The sequence below is a fragment of the Pteropus medius genome, unplaced genomic scaffold, assembly GCF_902729225.1.
Source record: "Pteropus medius unplaced genomic scaffold, Ma_sr-lr_union100, whole genome shotgun sequence".
In the NCBI taxonomy this organism is placed as follows: domain Eukaryota; kingdom Metazoa; phylum Chordata; class Mammalia; order Chiroptera; family Pteropodidae; genus Pteropus; species Pteropus medius.
Window position 1 is genome coordinate 5881978 of NW_024342644.1, and position 23514 is coordinate 5905491.

General features: G+C 40.0%; 1 protein-coding gene across 1 annotated transcript in view; it reads right to left on the minus strand.

Moving 5' to 3' along the window:
• GMPR (guanosine monophosphate reductase) overlaps positions 1–12096 on the minus strand; it is a 37693-nt gene extending 25597 nt beyond the window's left edge. Inside the window, exons 1-4 of the mRNA XM_039866504.1 lie at positions 11916–12096; positions 6122–6241; positions 3894–3977; positions 942–1115 (exon numbers count right to left, since the gene is read on the minus strand). Of these exons, the coding sequence (XP_039722438.1) occupies positions 942–1115; positions 3894–3977; positions 6122–6241; positions 11916–12002 (465 nt within the window). The 5' untranslated portion in view covers positions 12003–12096. The remainder of the gene's footprint in view (positions 1–941; positions 1116–3893; positions 3978–6121; positions 6242–11915) is intronic.
• Positions 12097–23514: the final 11418 nt, after the last annotated feature.

Here is a 23514-nt window from a genome sequence, read left to right on the forward strand (position 1 = left end):
AAAAATGACGTTGGCAACACTCTCCAACCCAACTCCGACACGGTACAGCTGGTTGACCTTGGGACAGTCTTGATCCTTTCTTCTCATGTGATTGGAAAGCATAAAAATACTTATTCTAAAAATCCTAAACAGAAGATTTAATTCCAGCAACAGAAATAATTCCTGTCTCCTAACTTTCTTACAATGATGAAATGTGAGGAGAATTTCAAAATTAAACAAAGCAGAGTTAGGTAGCTTATCTCGTGGTCCATCTATAATTGATATATTAATTAAGACCAGTAAAGACACACATAATTACAATATAGATTTTCCAAAGTCCCAAATTTAACCTGAGAGCTTCTAGATCCTTTTCCTGAAAATCCACATTTCCCAGTAATAACAAATAGACGTTTTAACTAGCAAAAATGTTATTAATTAGAAAAATACAAAAAAGGCAGGAAAGGTCAAGAATGAAGATCCTAGATAAAACAATACACCAACTGATTTACAAATAATAGTTGACTATTGTGAAATGTTCATGTTGTGGATTTCAACTCTTACAGCAGAATTTTTCACTGGCCAAGGAGGAGTGGGACATGGATGACATAAATATGTTTAACTAAAACCCAAACTAAAACTCAGTTTTCATTTTCAAAAATGTGTTCTTTGTTCAGGTAGGGTGCAGACTTTTGTTTAAAGGTATCATATGGTAAAAACATTCGATGAAATTTGGCAGATATAAGAAGCCAACATCATATGATGTTGATCTGCAGTTTATATTTTATACAGGGGAACCAGTTTTCAGATCTTCCATGGCTGCTGCCTGGTCCTTTTCCTAATGATTCTTAACTATTCTTCTAATAAGAAAACACCGAAAGCTCTCAAGAGACTATAGCTCCCCCTGACAACCTGAATACCTCTCTCTCTCCTTCCTCATTTAGAGAATTTCCCACCATACCTACCATAATGGTGTGTTCTGGAAATTTGGTACGGACGAGTTTCACAAATTCCACAAAATGTTCTGAATAGCCGTTGGCCACATCCAGGCAAATAAACTTAACCTGCGGCACAGCCTCCAGGATGCTGCTCATCTTTTCCAGATCGTTCTTCCCACTGCCAGAACTCACGGCTATATGCTGCACCAAAAACAAAGAAAGAAAGAAACAAACAAACAAACAAGAGATGTCAGACATGACCAGTGAGTAGTATTCAGAAGTCAGACCCTGCCTCCACCCATTCGCCTGTCTGGGGATAGTACTGCGACCCTCTGAGGTTACCCTTATCAAATGTCCGCAAGGTAGACCTGCTCAAGACATATGCAGCAGCACGGCTAAAGGTTATCCATTCATTAAATTATCTAAACTTTGCCTCTGCTGTCTCTGCCACCATTAAATTGAATACATCCTTAACCCTGGACCTCGGCCACAGAACCTTTGTAGTAAACAAATTATTAAATATTCAGAAAACCTTGTTCTTGCTTTTAATTTCCTCAAGCTCTCTATGTGGAACTCTGAATCACAGAACTGCTGGTGGGAATTCTCCTCTTCCTAGACGAGAGACAGGAAGAACAAGGGGAGGCCAGTCAACTCAGGCCTCCTCGTGCCAAAGCTGTGTTGGTCACCCCGAGCCTCTCACTTTGGGGATCAGAAGGTGGGAGGGAAAGATGTATGTCTAAAACTCCTCTGATAAAACTTCCTATTTTCATTTTTACTACCAACACAGTACTAATATAACATGCAAACCATAATAACCTGCGCAAAGAGCTGCCAATCTCAGTGTACCTATGAAAAGGGCAAAGTGTCCAGAGGTACAAGAACAAAGGAACTTGAAATGCTCTTTCCCAACTGCATCTGGATGTGTTTACATCTGAAGACACCACACCTCCCTCACGACACCCTATCCCCAAACTCCAAAGCGCCAATGCCCTCCAACACACCCGAATGCTCTTTGGGAAAATACCTGTTGTCAGTAATTTATGCCTTAGTGAAACTAAGCCATGGGATTGTGCCCAGAGCCAACATCTCACCTTTGATAAGAATATCATAAGAATATAATTAGCTTGTATCTCTAAACCATAAGCTATAGATAAGGGACATATATTAATATCCTGTTAGTCTCAAAAAATCACAACAATGTAGCTACAATCCAGACACTGAGCTAAGGAGACTGGTAACATGATACATATTTACTCCAGATTCCTGGGTTTACTCCAGTTTCACCATGTTGACAGTGTGACCACTGCCGGCCCACTTCTCTCCCCCAGAGCTTTGCTATCTTTTTTTATTTTCTCCTTCATTTCTGTTAAAGTTTGGCATATGAAGCTCAAAATTCAGTGCTATTGTGTTTTTAACAATTGCCCTTTCCAATTAGCCTTTAATTTGGTGGGTAGTAAGTCAAATGACCACACTTAGTCATGAAAGCCAAGATTCCAATTAGCCACGCCTTGCCGGAAAACTCATTGCTCCCCAAACTTCTTACAGAGAAGAAAAAGGTGGAATGAGTACAGTTCATCTGAACACAATATGGTAAAAATGAAAGATTTGCTACTAAGCCAGAATTATTTTATCTCCAAAACCACCTTCTCATTAATCGAAATCCACACATAACTAAAAAAAAAAAAAAAAAAAAGAAAAAAGAAAAAAAGAAAAAAAAAAGCCAGCGCGCAACCTCAAAAGCAGTACAACATGAAGTCATTTTCCAATCACAAATAATCTGACCTTGGAGAATATCTCTAATGCAAAGAGACGGCTCTGCTGGCAGGGTGCAGAACCACCTGAATGTGTCAGGAGGAAAGGGAGGTATGTGATACTGGAGCTCTTTGTTATTTTCAAATTGCCCATTTAAAATAAATAAATAAATAACAGCTTTATGGAGATATGATCACACACCATACAATTCACCCATCTAAAGGGCACGATTCAATGGTTTTAGTATATTCGAAGTGTTGCACAGTTTTAAAACATTTTTATCAACCCAAAAAGTAACTCTCATACCTCTTAGCCCTCACCCTCTAACCATCCTATTCCCCAGCCTTAGGCAACCACTAATCTACTTTCTATCTGTATAGGTTTAACTATTCTTGACATTTCATGTAAACAAAATCACATGTAGCCTTTTATGTCTGGCTTTTTCACTTAAAATGATTTCAAGTCTCATGTTGTAGCATGTATCAGTACTTCACTCCTTTTTATAGTTGAATAATATTCTATGGTATACATATACCAGTTTTGTTTGTTCATTCATCAGTTGATGGATATCTGGGTTGTTTCAACCTTTTGGCTATTATAAATAAAGCTGCTATGAACATGTGTATATAAGTTTTCATGTGGACATTGGACATATGTTTTTATTTCTGTTAGGTCTAAACCTAGGAATGGGTCATATGGTAACTCTTACGTTTAACCTTTTGAGAAACTGCCAAACTGTTTCCAAAGAAACTGTACCATTTTACATTCCCACCAGCAATTCTACAGGAGGGTTCCAGTTTCTCCACATTCATGCCAACACTCGTTACTCTGTCTTTTGATTACGGCCATCCTAGTGGGCATATTGTTTATTTAACTCCAAAACAATGAGTCATAATCAGATGTTTTTTCCTACAGCCAAAAGGAATGCTCAGACTGGATCTACCCCTGGCAGGAAACATGGGTATTCCCCAAGCTCTCACGATATAACACATCACCTTTCAAGGGAAAGAAAAACAGATATTCCTTCAGGTAAATCCTAATATTATCAAAACAGGATACAGAACAAGTTTTCTCAGCAAACTCCTGGCAGTGAAGAAGGGCTGGGGGACCACTACGGCCTTTCCCCAGGTCTCTCTCAGGATTCTGTGTGTCTATCTGCTGCTGATTCAAACCCTTTTGACAACCCTGAAGATTTTTTTCCCTCTGCAACAAATGTACTAGTCATACCTGCAGGCATTCTGGGTGATTAGCAGCAAAGAGCTTCCAGTCATCTATAGTGTAATGCTTATGAATTGCTGTAAACATGGAGTGCTAGGAGACAAAACAGAACATTAGGAGAAGTCAAGAGTGCCTTCTTTCTCCACGTGGCGGGGGCAGCAGCAAAAATACAAAAGCAGCAGGTGTTCCTGCCAGTCACATTTAATTAGCTTCGAATATGTTCCTAGGAGCCAAAAACAGACAAAGGTGTAACCAGTGAAATCACAAAACTGGGTTATCCATTCTAATCTGATGAGACAACATTGCATTCAGGACTTAGGAGGGGGTGGGGGGAATAAGGGAGAGTTCTGAGCCCCGCCTGGGCCTACCATCTGCATTAGGCCAAGGGCAACACAACCCTACCCATAAGAAGGACTGCGTTAAGGCAAACTTCTGCTTAAACAACTCCAAAGAACCTCGGCTTATACCTGAAAGCTTTTCCATGTGTTCATAACCTAAACATTTCTTGTTTAGGCAGTTGGTATCCCTAAGGATGGGAACTATATAAATTATAATATTACATCTTTGACTATCAGACTATCAACTGGGCATTTATTGAGTACCTATTTGGTGCAAGCAATCTGCATACTTTATTTCCGTCACTTGTCAGAACAACTTTGTACAGTAATATTAGCTTCCCAGACAGAAAAGGACCTTAAGTGAAATTTAAGAAATTTAACAATTGTTTGGCCAATAAGAGACAGAATCAAACTCAAATCTAACTACAAAGCTCAGCCTATGTCAGGGCCTCTCTCCTAATTCCCCTGGATTCATTTCCCCACCTACGATTTTCCATTCTAAAGTTCTATGACTTTACAAACTTGTACTAACTCAGTGGATCCTAAAAATAGAAAACTCACAGCACCCACACATAGCTATTTCAGTGTACACTGTCTCATTAATGGAGAGTTTTTCCCATGAAAATGGGATGAGCATAACAAGTTGTACATTTTTCATGGGCTAATAATCTGATATGAGAATTAATCGGGGCTATTTATTGCTCCCTGATTCCACCCACTTTTTACACATATACATAATTCATTAGTAGCAATGGCTGATCACCGAGCAGAGGAAAGGAAAAGATGGAGGAAAAAAAATGTAAATTCCTTGAGCAATTAATTTATTATCCTCCGGCCTAAAGCTTAGCAGGGGCTGAGGGGTGACAGACAACACAACTGATCATGGAGTCAGACAGACCACCTCCTATGCCATTTTTTTTTTTTTTTTTTGAGCTCATAATTTGCTTGAAAATCTTCTTCCTAATCACTGGCTAACAAAAATTCTCGGCACCTCCTGAGGTTAGACTTGCTGCCCACAGCGAGAAGCTCTTTTAACTAATTGGATTTATTTTTTCACTTGGCAGGATTATCAGTGGAAATAGATGCACACACCCTGTGTGTCTCAGAAGCAAACACATCTAGGATGAAAAAAATGTCTATGGCACCTGGGACACAGCTGCATAAGATAAAGGTCCTGCCCACAAAAGGCTTTTCCTTTATTTTTCTCAAGGCCAGTATTCTAGCTACTCCATTTATAGACAATTAGACCGGTAATTGGCTTAAAAGGGAACTTGTACTGTGAATAAGGCGAATGGCTTATTCTGAAGACAATTTATGTTTAAATCTTGGCTCTGCCTCTACATGGCTGTATGCCCTAGGTCAAGTTACCTTTCCTCTCCCTCTCTGCCTCAGTTTCTTCATCTGTAAAAGGAACCTATCTGGAGCTGACAACATTATATACATTATATCCAGTGTTTGGCACACAGTACTCAATAAATGTTTTCTACATAAGATATAATAAATGCTATACCACAGACCATACACAAAGCAGTCTTGTCTTCATTATAAAGGCACTGTCCCTCTTCCATGATATGGCACTTGCCTAACTTTACAATATGGTACAATGTCCAACTTCTTTTGTATCTCTAATTCCCAAAATTATCATGGGTATTTTCAAGGAAGAAATGGATGCATATCTAGACCATTTCACTAAATGCAAAGTCCAGCCTCCATACACCTTTTCTGATTGAAAAAGAGGGAAGAAAAGAAGTGCCTCTGGCAATAATCAGACTCAGCACTAAATAGTTCGGCCTCACCAAAGGACCCTTCTCCACTTCCCTCTGTCTGAACAAGTCTAGAGGAGGCTTCTGACAACTCACTCAATGTGAGCAGCACAGGGAAAAAAGCCCACTGTCCTACCTGTGACATCACCACTGCCATCTCAAATGTCCCCACAGTGTCCATGTTGGCCACAATGATGGGAATCCCTGAGTAGGTCTGCTTTGAGTTTCGAAATGTGAAGGTACGCTCAAGATCCACCTATTGGCAAAAAGAGAAAAGAAATGTTTTGCTTTGTGTGATTTAGGCAGAATTTCTAGAGTCTGAAGCGAGTGAAAAAAAAAACACAAAGGAAGTGTGCGTCCCTTGGTCCCTGGATTCTCTTCGTGTCGGGCCAGGCTTTCCAAAGACAGGAGCATCCCTGAGAAAACCAAGTAACGGGCTGTTATCCAGGTACAAAAGCTGAACCTGGCTCGTTAGGATCCCCAAAGGCCAGCACAAAGCCGTAGATGCTCTGCCATCAAGCCCAGCCTCCAAATCACAAGTTCTCTCCCTTAATAGCCTCTCCCATCCCACTGTCACCTTCTGTCCCCAGCCTGGTTCATCCTAGCCCTACACACCCACATACATGTTCTCTTTCCCTACTTCTAAGCACTGGAGGGACCATTCCCCTTTTGAGAAAATCCACTCCACTCCTCCCTGCCAACCACGGTCCTCCCTTTCTCACCTTCCATTCCAAATTCGCCCTGCAGTGAGCTACAAACCATTAATCCCTTAACCTATCAACCTTCTCAGCTGTTTTGTAATTATGAGCATCCTTCAAAGAGCTGGGGGAAGTACACAGCAGCCATATGTCTATGCATATAAACACTTGTTCCTTCGACTTGCAAACAGCTAGAGGGAGGACCCTCCGATTCTATCGTAACTCCAACTTCAGAGCACTTATGACTAACTCGACTATCAGGAATCCAGAAAAGCTAAGTCACAATGGTGGGCTCAGCAAAAGCCGTGTGCTAAGGCCAAGGGCTCATCAAGTCAGCAAAATCAAAATTACTTCTCAGATCCAGGGCAGATCCCGGGCCTGCATGCTCACAGATCCATTCTTCATCCTTCCCTTGCTACATTCTTATCACAGGGAGGCCACCCACTGCAGGCTCCATTTCCCAGGCTGGTTTCTGGCTGGGTTCAGGCAATGGGGTCACTGGGTAGGAACACTAAAGGAGAGTGGGGAAGAAGGGAGAGTGGGGAAGATGGGGGTGTGGGGTGCTGGATGTAGTCAGGGTAGTTCTCCCAGAATCCCTCTGCCACAGTGTGGTCTTGGTTCCAGCTTTCACAGAGTGATCCCAGTCCCTGGGCTCTAGTAACACCATCTCCTCCCTTTCAGAAGTGGTATCTCACCACGGACGATCTCTGGGTGCTTCGGTATCTCATCTGGCATCTCAGCAGTGTCAGGATGCCTTGCACTAAATTCCCTGTTTTAAACAGTCAGCACGTTGTTTCCTTAGCTGGACCCTGATGGATACACACCATACTGGAAGTGGGCGCTTCCCCGAGGAGAACCCACAAGAGAAACACAGGGATGAATCCCAAGCGTCTGAAATAAGTTGGTCCTACCTACCTTAATCCTGGCTTCGTGAGTACACTAGCAATAATCGTTTCCCACCAGCGTTTATCTAGTTCCTTCTTTTATTTTTCATTTGAGACAACTTTCACTTTGCAATCAACATGTCAAAAAAAATACCATGGGACATCTCAAGCCTCTTAGCCTTTTCATGTCTCTTGGTTCCCCACACAGGGCTCCCCGTTCACCAGGTTTCCGGGCAAGTGATATCATAAGGATGTCTGCATCGGCCTTAAACAGCCATCAGTGAGGGGAAATGAGGTGCTGTCGTTGCCTGAGCATACGGGGCAGGTCATCCCTTTCTTGACTTCTTCATTATGACTTTTGGTTCTACTTCAGTGAAGCAAGCTATATTTAAATTCTGAAAAATAACTGAAGGGGTCTATTTGTTGCAATCTTCTGTGCTACTAATTGGCCCTGAAGCGTTTTGATTTCCCAGGCTTAAAATAATCAGAATTCCTTCGTCTCAAATTACCCTTACACTCCTCCCAAGATGCATGGAGAGAGCTGCTACACTCTGCTGAGCTCACAATGGGTTTTTCTTGGCACTCCAAAACCTATCAGTAGTACACAAAAAACAACTCTTCATGGAAAAGGTTAGCCTTGACAATGAACTCTTCCCCTCATTTCTAGTCGTCTCCATATGGCAGATTTTACACAATCCTTTATTCTAAGAATGATAAAATTGTCTTCCTGACCTTATCAACACACACACACACACCAGAGACCAGCTGTTCACTGAAAAAGATAAATATCTTAAAAATTCCAACCTCCCAGAAACAAAACTTGGCATTTCATCCTCCACAGCTGGTCAATGTACCAAATACAGCACCTCCAAATTCTCATTCTGCAGCTTTGAAAGGGAACATAAATCAAACTACTCCGCCTCAAAAACACACATTTCTGCAGCACTTCAAACACACCTTCATTAAAGTCAGCCCTACAGCCCAACATTAGAGGGCCTGAAAGTAAACTGGAGGCCCACCTACCACATTTGTAAATACTTCAGTGTTACGAGTCAAACTAACAAGCCACTACATAAATTCTGTTCTATCCTCTTACTTTATACACAATTTCATTGATGACCTGGAAGAAGCCAGAACACGGTGTCTTGGGGAGCCAGCCCTGACCCGCAGTCCAAGCCCCCTTCTCTTCCCAAATCCTCGTGTGCATACACGGACACCCCAGTCTGCACACACGAATCCGTTCCCACAAACAGCCGCCACCTGGTCACTGTCTGGGGTTAGAAGCAAGCACACCAGCAATGTGGATGGCCCTTGGGAAAACACGCCTGGGAAAGAGGCCCTTGCAGGCCTTGGAATCAGCTGGAAGTCATTAAGGACAGGGAAATCCAGGATCTTGAGTATATGGAACAGCGCCTAGAAGGAATAGTACAGCCCATAGGGCCCTGTCCAGTGAGAAGAGGACAGGGGCCCCTTTTGCCTATATGGTGTTGATTAAAGCGATTCTCTTATTAAATAGATTGTTTATTATCTGTCTCACTTGTAGATCGTAAGACTAAGTATAGGAAGGATGCCTTTCACCATTGAAGTCCTAGTGGCTCAAAAACTGTGGCAAGAATAATACTGTTTGGCCCCAAGCCTTTTTCAGGGCAATGCTTGGTGGGTTCTAGCCCAGCTCTCTGGACATGCTCTGTCCCCTGGAAGTGTCGCCATCAGTTCTCAGGATTCAGAGAAACACAAGCAGCTGCACATTACCAGAGAACTACAGGGTTCCACAAATGGAAAGGGTTCCTGTGGCCAGTCTAGAGCATCCACGCACACATCACGATCAAGATAGGATTTCCAAAATACACATGCTCGGGTTGCCTCAAACTTAATAAATCAGAACCTTTGTGGTGGAGACAACATGTATATTTTTGGAGTGTCTCCCTAGATGATTCTGAGGCATTCGTGAACAATGAGTCTAGTCAAACTCTCTAACCTTACGGAGCAAAGCATTATGGTTTGATCTGTGTCCCCCCAAAAGATGCTGAAATACTAATCACCAATATCTGTGAATGTGACCTTCTGAGTGGGAGATCACTCTGCCTTTCTCTCCATTTCCTGCTCACTGCCTGATGATCCAGCACCAAACTCCACTCACAGCAAAAGAGTTGCAGTGGTTAATCTTGTCAACAGTCAAAACTCTCCCTTTCTAGCCAGACTATGCTCTCAAAGGGTATGTTTCCTCTCCTGGCTCCACTCAAATATGCTCGGCTCAAAGTTATTTACCGGTCATTTACCATTCAGCTTCTGCTTTGCATTCAGGTATGACTTCTCCCAGGGGGCATACATTTGGCTTCTATCTGATTATGCAATGAAAAGTTTTTATCTGCCCATAAACAATTTCAGGCATCTACAAGCAAACTGAGAAAACATTGAGAGGGGATTAGAAGCCTAACAAGATCTAGGTCTAACTACATCCCTCAGCATCACTGAAGCAGTCAGATTATGAGGGGTGGCCAGTCAGGCAGCAGCCTCGGGCACCAGGGAGCTAAACCATTACAGGAACCAATTGGAAAGGCAATGCCAGTTAACTCAGGTTTCCAGGCATGGGGCTGGCAAACTCCCACAAATGTGTAAATATGAAAACCTTTCCCAAGGACACAGCGTTCTCACTGCAATGTGTTCATGTAGATTGCAAGGTGCCATCAAAGGTTGGGAATTAACAGTTTCAATCAACCCAAATTATGAAACCAAATAATGCATGACATCATACTATTCCCTGAGAAAGAGTAATTTATTCTATTACATAAATTCTAAATGTTTTACTTTCTCAAGATGTTTCATGGTTCAGGAAATACGTATGTCTTTGTTTTAAACATATAGCATTTCTTAAAATTTTCTCTCTACTAAGTGAATTTGAACAAATATTTATAGAATATTGGGGTCACCAAATTATTAGTCTGCCCAGAATCCCCACATCTTAGTCCGGCCTTAGGTAATGAGCACGGCTTATACTTTGGGAGGCCCAGGCCTGCCATCCAAACTGTTTATTTTTCTTCCAAGATTCTATCCGACTCTTTAGCACCTGAAAGGACATTATGAAGGAGAGGCACAGAGTCATCCAATCTAGGCTAGGGTGATAAGAGTTAATCCTTTCTCTCTTGCCTGTTCCAGACCTCTCCTGTCCTATCCCATCCTCTCTGGCTACAGCCCGCCAACCCTCCTGCTTGAGAAAGTGACTTGGTTCTTCTCACTTTGGTTAAAGCAGGAGGCCGCTCTAATGCAAACAAGCCCTTGGCTGTCAGCACCAGGCACTGCAGTTGGGCCTGGGCACCAGTGGGCAGCCTGCCGATTTATTTATGGCCCTTGGAGTGGGGTGTAAGGAACGGTGTGCTGGCTTAGCCTCATCCTGTTTACTCTTGTGGCTTCGGCCTCCAGACCCAGTCTAGTTTCTTCACCTTCCTCTAGCTCTCAGCAGACCAGGTAAGGCCATAGTCACCAACACACACCATTCTAAGGGACTCTGCCTTTCTATGCAACTAGTTTACCCTTGCAGGTCTGACCTTCCTCCTCACCAGTAGGGGCATCCCTGCCCCCACAGCGAGGCTATTTCCAGTCCCGTCACCACCTGTTCTTCAGGCTTTGATCACATCAACGCAGAGCCAACAGAACTGGCCAGGCTTCCAGTTTGCCCCCCAATCTAACTGCATCCCAGTGCTTTCTGCTTCTCTAAGAATGGGTTGGACTGTGGCTTGTCCAGTAAGGAGGGTGCCACCAGGCACAGGTCTCCAGCCTCACTCCCAGCAAAGCCACTGAAACATGGAAAGTAAACACTGAACTTTTGCTCCGGAGTTTCCATGTTCTTCAGACATTTTAAAGAAATTCCATTGCTGGATCTAATACTAAAACAGCAACAGATCTCTGCACTAAGAGACACTGACAAAATCGCAAGAATCTTCTGTTGTTTTTCCTCTCCTTTTATGATCTGGCTCCACTGTATCCTTTTCTCCTTACATGCACCCCTCCACCCTCCCCATTCTTCCTCATCAGTTGGCCACTTTATCTTTGCTCCTCTATGGTCTATTCCTAATGTGTACTTCCCTTGGCCCACCACACCGGACGTATTTAGAATTTTAGGCCCCAGCGCGGCCCCTTAAAGACATCTCCTGTCCTGGAAGGGTCCCAGCTGGCTTTCCCCTTTCTCAGGTGGTGGAGAGGGAGAGAAGAAAGGGGGTCAGCACCTCAAGCCATCCTCAGGCTCAGAAAAGCTGGTAAGGTTACTACCACAATCCACTGCCTTCCACCCATCTCCCCCGCGCCACCCCGAAAAATATACCACCCCCAAGGCGGCTTTCTAAGAGCCTACCTCGGCTCGGCTCTTGAGGCTGCTTCGCTTGGGTCGGAGCAGGACATCCTTGAAGTCCAGCTTGAGGTCCACATCTACGCGAGGCATGGTGTGGAGCGGCGCGGCTGCAGCCGGCAGCTCGTTCTTGCGGCGCCGGCGCACGGGGCGGGGGCAGACGGGGCGCGAGGCGTGGGCGACGGGACGAGGGGGGCCGTCGGCGTGCGGTGGGGCGTGGGGGGCGGCGCGGGGTGGGGCTGCGGTGCGGAGGCCGGTGCTCCCGGGCGGCCCCGCGCGCTTGCTGTGCTCTTAAGGCCGCCGGCGCCCCCAGCGGCGCTCAGCCCGCCCCCGGCTCCGTGGCCGCGCCTCACCCTGGCGGCTGGAAAGGGGAAGGGGAGGACCGGCGGCTTAGGGACAGACTAGTGGCTAAGAAGTCCGCGTGTGTGACATTTTTAAAAAGCACCCCCCACCAGACTCGTTTACAGCCTCTTTTCGGTTACCAATTCGGGGGGTGGGGGGAGGGAGGGAATGCATGCACACCATCTTGTCTGTCACCGAGGTCCCCCGTAAGGAGGAAATTTGGCATGCGACAGCCTTACCCAAGGGAAAAGGCCGCTCCTTAAGAGGTTTTGCTGCTGCTTTCTCTAATTTCAAGCCCAGTGTGCCCACCAAGCGCTGAGTCAGAGCTTCACCTGCCAAAAAAAAAAAAAAAAGAAACCTTTAGGAAGCTGGAAGAATTAAGGACAAGAGTGTGGGCAGGTAGATCTATTCAGCAGCCAAGAGATTTTTGAAACAATTTTTGGGTCCCCTTTGGATTTCAGGAGTTTGGTTGGTTGGTGGTTTTAATAAAAGCAGTGAAGTCTACAAGTCATCGCAGATCCTGGGTTTTACGGGACCTGAGTCTCATCTGAGGGTTACTTGTGATGTCAGTTTATTTTTAATTCACTTGTTGATCTTAGGGAGCCCTTGTTATACATTAGGAATGTACTTAAGTGCTTAGCCTGAGTTTTCTCATTCACTCTCAGAACAACCCAGTGAAGAAGCCATCTTGCAGCTAAAGAAAATGAGGATCATATACATGAAATAACTTGCACGTGATTGCAGTAAAAAATATAAATCTCTCAGTCCTTAAAATTCACTACAATCTAAACTTAAGAGGCTTTTGTCCTGGGACCTCTCTCTGCCTGGCTTCAAAGTCTGATCCCACCACTATCTAGCTGGGGGTGTCACTTAACTTCTCTAAAGGTCAGTTTTTTCTCATAGGTTAAAAGACGGGAAGAAAAAAATTTAATGCTATCCTCTCCCAGGCTTTGTGAGAATAATTGTGTGTATATATGCGCGCACACACACACAGTACATGTTCTATAGTTGCTTAGTAAATATTAGGTATTTATTTGGGGTCACATGTTACATTATGTGCATTATACTTTACATGCTAAAACTAGATTGCTAATTACAGAAAGGCAGGACTCTCATTTGCAGTTGTCTGCAGCCTGGAGCTATTCTTAATGAACCCGTATTTGGTATGGCTGACCAAAAAGACACGTCAAAATATTCATTTAATACAAATGTCTTCAAAAAAAGGTTGTGGGGAGGAAAAACAATCTCCTTCTACCCTTCTACGTTCTTCTGGGTGTTCTAATAATCAAATTAACGTGAGGTAGGTTAACAGGAGAAACTAACCAAATGTATTACATATGTACATGTAGGGCTCCATAAGAATCTAAGATCCTAAAACAGATTAGATGCTTAATTAAGGCTTACATGTCATCTTGAACTGAAGAGAAGTTGGGATTGTGGTTTGGGACTTGAAAGGACAGGAAGGCAATTCACATGGAAAAGGAAAAGCAAATGTTGGATTAATAAATGTTTGCTGGGCCTATGGGACACAAAGATGGCTTTGATCAATCAGGCCTTGCTTGGTTCCTACCTGTCTATCACACAACAGTTTATATTAAACTATAATTATCTATGATGGTATCTCCTTTCCTGGAGCAGATCCTCTAAATTCTTTTAGGCTGTTAGGAAGAAGGTAAAAGGTTTTTCTTGAGTCTTTTGTTTCTTAAAAACAACCAATATGAAATAATCCATATCCAGAATAGGCATATTTTGGGATGGCAAACTCTGCTTTCAAGGTCTTAGCCCATCCCACTTGCTCTCATCATCTTTGCCCCACAGGAAGTTCTCCAAGTTTCATAGAAGAAATGAAAGTTATCAGGGAGAGAATGAAAGTAACCGTAATTAGTCCAGCCAACAAAATATTTATGACTCTTATCAACCTGTTGGAAACCAGCCAGATGTGCTGCTTATTTCCAAAGTAGTGAGAAGGAACCTAATTCTGATCTTGAGTTGCTAATTAAAAACAAAATAAAAGGAAAATATAATTACTATATAGTGTAGTTATTTAAAAATTATTCTCCCAAAAGGGAAAAGAAACTAAAGTTGTTAAGCATCTGCCCAAGGTAAAGAACAGGGGCAAGTGAGGGCTTTATAGCTAACGTCAGCACAGTGTCATAAAGGAAAAGCTTCCTCAGGTTGACCTTGCTCATCTACCAGGGATGGTACCTCTCTTCTTGGTTTCTTGCCCACTTCTTTCTATTGGAATAGAGACAGAAGCTCACTTTATACATTCCGTTTGCTCTCCTTCTGGAATGTTCCATCAAACCTGCCTCCTTGTCAGACACAAAACCACACTCTTGCAGAGTCAACATGAATCCCTGATACTCCTACACCTCGACTCCTTTAAACATCCATTGCACCTTCTACGTAATCCTGCTGTACTTCTTATTACAGTAACAATAACAATAAAAGTCACCTGTCAGTACAAGGACTTCACATAAAAGTTCTGACAGACAAAACCATCCAGATGTCCGGAATCTAATCTGGATTAGATTAACATTGTTATGTCCAATGGAGGTGCCAAAAATTACATGGGAAGGTAACCTCCAAAATTAACCTACTTGGTTATAATGGAAGTCAGTTTGCTACTATTTTTTTAAGGATTTTTGCATCTAAGTTCATGAGGAACATTAGTCTGTAGTTTTCTTTTGATGTCTTTATCAGGGTCATGGTACCTTCATAAAATGAGTTGAGAAATGTTCTTCACTATTTTCCGAAAGAGTATGTATAGAATTGGGATTAGTTCTTTTTTTGTTTATTTGTTTGTTTTGGGGAGATTAGTTCTTTAACTAATTAATAGAATTAACCAGTGAGCTAAAGTTATGTGGGATGATAGAATAGTTTATTTTTAGTAGGTAAGCATTTCTCAAAACCTGGAAATAATTAAAATTAAGTATTAAAAAGTTGAAGATAATTCAAAATTATAATATTTAATATGGGGATAAGAAAAAATTAGTGCATATCTGATATTTTGTGTATTTATAATATTTGAGAAAATTCGTATCATTGGATTAACAGAACAGCCTTCTAATGCTAATTCAAAATGTATACTTGAGTAAAGATTCAAACGTATGAGTAGAAAGTGAAATGTATTAAATTTATGTAAATTGTTAGAATATTTAAGAGATCATAAGTTTCACATACTGTATTTATAAAAGTTGATAAATTTGGAAAGTTCAGCTAGTGCGTGAGTTCACTGCTTTACCATGCATAATAATTGCTGGGGACCTTATGAAATGCAGATTCTGCCTCAGTAGGCTAGAGATGTTTTGCATTTCTAACAAGTGCCTAGACAAAGCCAAGCAACACATTCGAGTAGTATGGGGGTCCAGAACAAAGTCACCCCAAGTTGTGCCTCTGTGGTAGGCAGATTATTTGGAGCTAAAGGCTATTTTTAGCCAGAAGGCTCTAGAGAAACTTCCGTCCACCTCTCCCCCTTTAAACTACCTAGAAGAATTTGAATTAGAGACTTTGCCCATAACAGATTATTAGAGGTAACTTCTTTTGACCAATTTTTAGGGCAGGGCAAACTTCTGTTTACCAGAGATCTGCTCATCTTATTATCCTGAAATGACCTTGTGAAGCCCCCAAGGCACCTTACCTCATCCCAGGCTCAGGATGTCTTATATATCCATGTTCCCTTTCTCTGACTCTTTCATATGCACATATGTATTAAATTTGGTTATTTTCTCTTGCTGATCTGCCTCACGTCTATTTAATTACTAGACATGCGAGAAGAACCTTGAAGGTAAAGGAAAGTTTGTTCTTTCCCCACAGTAGAAAAGGAAAAATTGAGTATTTAAAAAGGAATTCTAATTGATTGCATTTATACAGTTTAAAATATGTGAAAGTATTTAAGTTTGTAAATGTGACTGAATGATATTCAAAAGCCTTTAAAGGTGATTGCTACAATTTGCTAGACTTTTGTTGGGTTGTTTTTTTTTTAGCTCGTTCACAAAGCAATACTACTATGAGATGGTTGCTATTACTATGTCCTCTTTACACCTGCGGAAACAGGCTCAGAAAGCTTGCCCAGGTCATAGAATTAGCTAGACTAGATTAGCACTGTAACCAAGAGCTGTCTCTTCACTCTAATGTCATGGTTCCCCCAGGCTGTGTTATTACAGCCTGTCACGTGGTCTCCCCACTACCAGAAGTTCTTAACTTCTGGCCCAAAACTCCAAGAAAGTCCCTAGGTTCAAGGAGTATGTGAACTTGAATGGGAAAAATATCATGTATTTTATTGTCACTAATTTCTCAATGAAATTTAGCATTGTCTACAATTATGAACGTGGGCAACAGACCATGGCTGTGTTAACACATACCTGTGACTTTGTCATCATGGAAATCACAGATATTTTTACCCCTCTTCATAATTGTTGAGATCCCTCATCTCTACTTCAAAAGTATGGTATTATTTTAAAAGCTATCAGGTGTTGTCATTTAATACATTAATAAAGAAGCATTTTAATAAATTACTATGGCACAATTTATTTATATTCTAATACCTGCATTTCAATATAATTAGGTCTCTTTTTTTGCGGTCTTATGTGTTTTTTATGCATTTAAAACATTATTCTCAGGTTTGCAATTTTAGTCAAGTTTTTGGAATTTGTTTTTGAATTAGGAAATTGTTTTTGAAAAATTGTGTATAAAGTCACTGCATTCGATTGTTTTTGCATGATTAAAAAAAGAATCTGAGAATTGGTCCAAAGATATCTATGACACACAAACAAAGGCTAAGCCACCCCCAAACACGCACCAAGCTGTGCATTTCCCAAGTCGAAGTTCTTGTTTTATATCATAGCTGAGATCTGGCATGAAGCGTGAGCACCTTTGTAGAGTAAATCAGTGAATGTAGGTTTGTAGGAAAAAAGAAAAATTAAACTGAACCCAATGGTGGACCAATGGTAGATGCTCAGATAACACTGGTTCAATTTGAATCTGAACTTAGGGTTAAAATAACTCTGCAGGGCTAGGCAAGCCAAGCACCAAGGAGACAGTGCTCTTAGGATCACATAAGGAGGCATGCCTCCTTAAATTGTTCCTTTTCAGAGTTAATAGCAACACCTTCCAGTGAGGGGATTCTGTGTCTCTATTGTCTGTTTATTTTCATAATGGTTTTATTGAGATATAGTTCACATACCATACAATTCACCTATCTATAAAGCGTACATACAATTCAATGATTTTTAGTCTATTCACCAAGTTGTGCAACCATCATCACAATCCATTTTAGAACATTTTCATCAGCCCAAAAAGAAACCCAGTACCATTAGCATCCACTCCAAATTTGTGCACTTTCTAAGGCAACTACCAATTTGCTTTCTATTTCTATGGATTTTCCTATTCTGGACATTTTATATAAATGGAATCATATAATATGCAGTCTTTTGTGACTGGCTTCTTTCACTTAGCATAATGTTTTCAAGATTCATCTATGTTGTAGCATGCATCAGTACTTCATTCTTTTCAATGGCCAAATAATATTCTAGTCTCTTTAAATTTTGCATCCTAGATGCCTCACTTGCTGTAACTCAAAGTTATCAACTACTGATAAAAGACTCTTCTGATTTCCCAGGGAAAGAGAATTCTGCCTAGAGGAGGATGATATACCTCCATAACAGTAAGTATCTAGAGTTTCTTGAGTTAAGTAAGATTCTAGGAGGGCGTGTTTTTTATAAAGAGCTTTGGAGATTGGTATAAAAACTGAAAGGTCACTGACCCACACTCTGCAGGGGCCAGGCAAGCAGTCACATCAAACCCTGTATTCCAAATAACTTTTTATGTGCTGGACTTCTCAGGGGGCCTTTGATTTATGGCCAAGTAGAAACAAAGCAGGGGTAAATATAAATTCTGAAAGGCATAGAATATAGGAGAAAAACCACTAATATCTATCTTCCCCTCTTTATTTCTTTACTCTTAAACACACTACAATCTTCCCTCCTATACAGGCACATGCACACATGCTCTTGAAACACATTGCATCTAAATTTTTGAATTGTTGAAGGCATTAATATAATCCATAGCAGAAATCACAAGCTGGCAGTCCATGAAAGACATGCTTGATTTAGCCAATAGGGTGCTTTTTAATTTTTTTTAGCTAGTTGCCAACATTTAAAAATTGAGAATTTTCATATTGAAAATCTCAATGGCTAAGGCACTTTTAAGAATTGGGAGGCCTGTCCTGATTGGGCCATCATCCTTTTAGAGGAATATCACCTGCTAATCAGTTTTGTGTTCTTGGATGAGGCAGATCGTCTCTAATGCTCAAACCAGTGACTCAGCTCTCCTGGCACATATATAGTCACTTAAGTTCTCAACCCCTGATCAATAGCATGTTGAGAATAATGCTTCACTTTTCTATTCAGTTTTTGCAGAGAAAATAGCTATAAATTTCGTTTGTTTGTCTTTGGGGGCAGGGAAATTTGTGTGCACATGTGTGCATATTAACTTATTTAATTAGAAATCTCAATATCAACATGGTAGAATTTAGGCTACTAAATACAATATCAAAATGAGGGAATTTGCCTTCAGGATATGATTCTACCTTTAAAAGGACACTAAAGATTAAAACTTAAGATGGAATTATTAAGGTTATTATTATTATGAGTCAAAATTAGTCTGTTTGATTTATGGCCAAGTAATTGTCTCATTTATTTTTATGAAAATCTTTGTTGTTGGCAGAAAGAAGTAAAACTTTCATTATTTGCAGACGACATGATACTTATACAGAAAACCCTAAAAACCCCCACCAAAAAACTATTAGAACTAATAATTGAATTCAGCAAAGTTGCAAGATACAAAATCAATATATAGAAGTTTGTTTCATTTTTATACATCAATAATGAACAATCAGGAGGAGAAGGTTTTTAAAAATCCCATTATAATTACATCAAAAAACATAAAATACCTAGAAACAAATTTAACCAAAGAGGTAAAAGACCTGTATTCTGAATACTGTAAGACATAGAAGGAAAGAATTGAAATGGATACAAATAAATGGAAGGATATATACCATGCTCATAGATTGGAAGAATTAATATTGTTAAAATGTCTTTACTACCTAAAGCAATATACAGATTCAATGCAATCCCTATTAAAATACCAATGATATTCTTCTCAGAACTAAAACAACTAATGCTAAAATTTATATGAACCCACAAAAGACCCCAAATAGTCAAAGAAACCTGAGAAAGTAAAAAGTGGGAGGTATCACACTCCCTGATATCAAACTAAACTACGATGCTACAATAATCAAAACAGTATGGTACTGGCATGAAAACAGATATACAGATCAATAAAATAGACTAGAGAGCCCAGAATGAGGTCAACTAATCTATGACAAAGGAGGCAAGGATATACAATGGGGTAAAAGACAGTCTCTCCAATAATTGATGCTGGGAAAACTGGACAGATACAGGCAAAAAAATAAAATTGGACCACTTACATCATATATGAAAATAAACTAAAATGGATTAAAGACTTAAGTGCAAGACCCCAAATCATAAAATTTTTAGAAGAAAACAGTCCATAAACTCTTTGACATTAATCTTAATATCTTTTTGGATATTTCTTCTTGGACAAGAGCAACAACAGCAAAATTAAACAAATGGGACTACATCAAACTAAAATGTATTTGCACAGTGAAAGAAAACATCAACTAAACAAAAAGACAACCTATTGAATGGGAGAAGATATTCACAAATGATACATTCAATAAGTGGTTAATATATAAAATACATAAATAGCTCATACAACTTAACACCAAAAAACAAACAAACTAACCATCAAATAGTCCCATTAAAAAATGGGCAGAAGACCTGAATAGACATTTCTCCAAAGAAAACATATAGATAACCGACAAACATATGACAAGATGCTCAGCATCACTAATCATCAGGGAAATGCAAATCAAAACCACAATGAGATATCATCTCACACCTGTCAGAATGGCTATCATCAATAAATCAACAAATAACAGGTGCTGGCAATGATGCGGAAGAAAGGGAATCTTTGTACACTTTGGTGAGATCGTAAATTGGCACAGCCATTCTGGAAAAAGGTATGGAGATGCCTCAAAAAATTAAAAGTAGATCTGCCATATGACCCAGCAATTCCACTTCTGGGCATTTATCTGAAGAAAACAAAAATGCTAATTTAAAAAGACATATGTATCCCTATGTTCATTGCATTACTTAAAATAGGCAAGATTTGGAAGAAATCTAGGTGTCCATCAATAGGTGACTGGATAAAGAAGGGGTGGTATATATATACAATGGAATGTTACTCAGCCATAAAAAAGAATGTAATCTTGCCTTTGCAACAACATGGATAGACATAGAGGGTATTATGCTAAGTGAAATAAGTCAGCTGGAAAAAGACAAATATATGATTTCACTTATATGTCAAAACCAAAACCAAACAAAAACCAAATATATAAACAAAACAGAAAAAAAAACCCATAGCTATAAAGAACAAGCAGATAGTTGCCAAAAGAGAGATGGATGGGGGATGGGTAAAATTTTAAATTTTAAATAAATAAATAAATAAATAAGAGAGATTGGCCTACCATAGATTATCTGCACATATAATTTGAATGAGACTATATGTGATACTTTAACATGAACTACTGCTGTGAGAACATAATTAATGATGACATACACAAGGAATAATAAAATCTTCAGTGTTGAAAATAATGTGGAAGGGAAGAAAATAATCTCCAAATTAACATTTCATGTAGGAGTTTTCTCTAAGTGTTAACCTGGTGTTGGGTGGCTCATTGAAAATGTGTTCTTTCATATCTTTCACTGAGATGGGCCCTCCATTTCTTAACTAAATTTTGTTTCCAGTCTAGAAAATGAATTGCATCTGACAGATTACTTTAACATTGCTTTTTCTTGATTTTCCTATAATTCCTACTTCTGAAGACCATTTAAAAGAAGTCAAACACCTTGAAATATTTGATAACAGTTAGGCCAAAATAATTATATTTTCAGGTAATATAATTAATCCCATGACATACATAATAATTTCTCCTTCCCATCCCCATTTAGGAAGCCTCTCTATTCCTCCTTTTGCTGTGTGATCCTTATAAATCTCAAGCCACATACTCCATTTGTAGGAAATTCATCCTTTCTTTTGGATAACTTGGATTTGGTTTCTAACCACTCATTTTGCTGAGATGAGGGCAGAGATTCATTTCCAGTCATCATTGGGGCTTCGCTTATGCCAGATATGCATAGGTCTTGCAGTGACAAAGGATGAGGAAGCTGTCTTTGTGATCCTTGTCTGCCACACCAGTAGTCCCATTGTCTTAGCTCACAGATCCCTCGTGGTCCTGTGGCTCTGATGCTTCTCTGCCACTTGTGGGCAAAGGAGTTTTGCTGGGACCGGGAACTCTATATCCAGAGTTTTCTCCTTAGTCTTTGTGCCATGTCTTCCAGGTGCTGATATGGGGAGGGACAGGTTTACAGAAAGCACTCTCTTCTTTCCTGAGTCTAGAAGAATATTTCCCTTCTTCACCTCGCTTATGTTTTCTCTTAAGTACTGCCCCCTTCTTCCATCTCCTCTTCATAATCTACTCTTCCCAACATAATCTCTTCGTTGTGTTTAAGTTTTCACAAAAGGCAGGAAGAGCTGTGGGCTTTTACTTTTAGCTCTGCAAAACTCCCTAGGCAAGAAAATATTAAAGACTTTCCTATGTGCTTGAAATAAGAGAATTAAAATATACAGAGAACAAATTACAAATCAGTAGTTCGGGAAAGGTACCTTAATATAAGGTAACAGGTTACCAAAATATAGCAAATAGAGGTCACATTTAAGTATGTATTTCTTGAAAGGAAACGAAAGAAACAAAAAGAAAGTCATGTATTCCATTCTTCAGGAATTTTTTTGACCAACATTGAACCTACCAGCTGCATTATTTAGCTTATTTAACCAAATCGAAGCAAATGAGCACAGCTATTTTTTAACAGAGTTGTTGTATATAAAGTTCTTTAAATGTGACTAGCTGCTGTACACAGGCCAGATATCATATTCTTAAATGAGAAAGTCAGTGATAGTTATAAAAACTTATGATAATATTAGGTAGCATTTGTTGAATAATTACTATATTCTGGGCATCCTTTTAAGTGTTTGGAGTGTATTATCTCATTTAATTCTCAAACAACCTTATGCATTAAATATTATTATTATAACCAACTTAAAAATGTGGAAATTGAGGCTTATAGATCAATTATGTAATTTGCTTAAATTTGGACAGCAAAGATTTCTCAGCTTCCTGGACCTAACTCTTAACCAGTATACCACATTGCCTCCAGAGTACAGAGGTATTTTATTAAAATGAGATTGAAGTAAAGAAAAGTGCACAGTAGCACTTACCAGTATTTACCAAGCACCCACTATGGGTCAATGCCTGTGCTCTGACTCAGAATTGCTAAACTAGACAATGTAAAAAATAGATTTCTTTCACTGGTTACCAGTTTCTACTCATCACTGATCTCGAGTTCCTGTAGATGACAGATGTTTTCTCTACATGGCCACAGTATTGTGTATTTAAATATTTCTTTATATTATTATTCCAGTACTTCTTTTTCTTTCCTCTGTTAACTATGGATTAAAAAAAAACAAAAAAAAGTCAGCTGAGATGTTATTTATAGCCAGACTTATTCTGGGGCCATCTCTATCCTTGAACTACGAGTTGGCTCAGAATAGCATATTATCTATGAAGCCCCATGGCTGACTGCACACTTCTGCTCGTCTTCTACCATACCAAATTTAGGTCCTGGTTAGGAAACCAGGTTCTATCCTGCACTGCGTCATGTCTGTTATGATTCTTGCACAAGAACTCTATGGGCACTGTCCACTATCACTTCCAAATTAGGATATCTTGGCATTTGAAACTAAAATCTTGTCTGTCACTCAAAGCACTTCTTTTTGATTACGGTCGATGCTCACTATCTCGGTAGTTCTGTTCTATAAAGTTGCTTTGGACACCGAATTACCAAATACTAAACTATTAACCCCTAGGAGAAATAGAGTTAGGTTCCTGTGAACCTCCAGCCACAACATTTTCATCAAACAATCAACATATAACCTTGTTTAATTTCTGTTACTCTTTAAAGATATATATATATATATATATATATATATATTTGATTCATTAACATTGAATTCACAGCCGACAGCACTATAACTTATTCCTGAAAGAAGCTTATGGGAC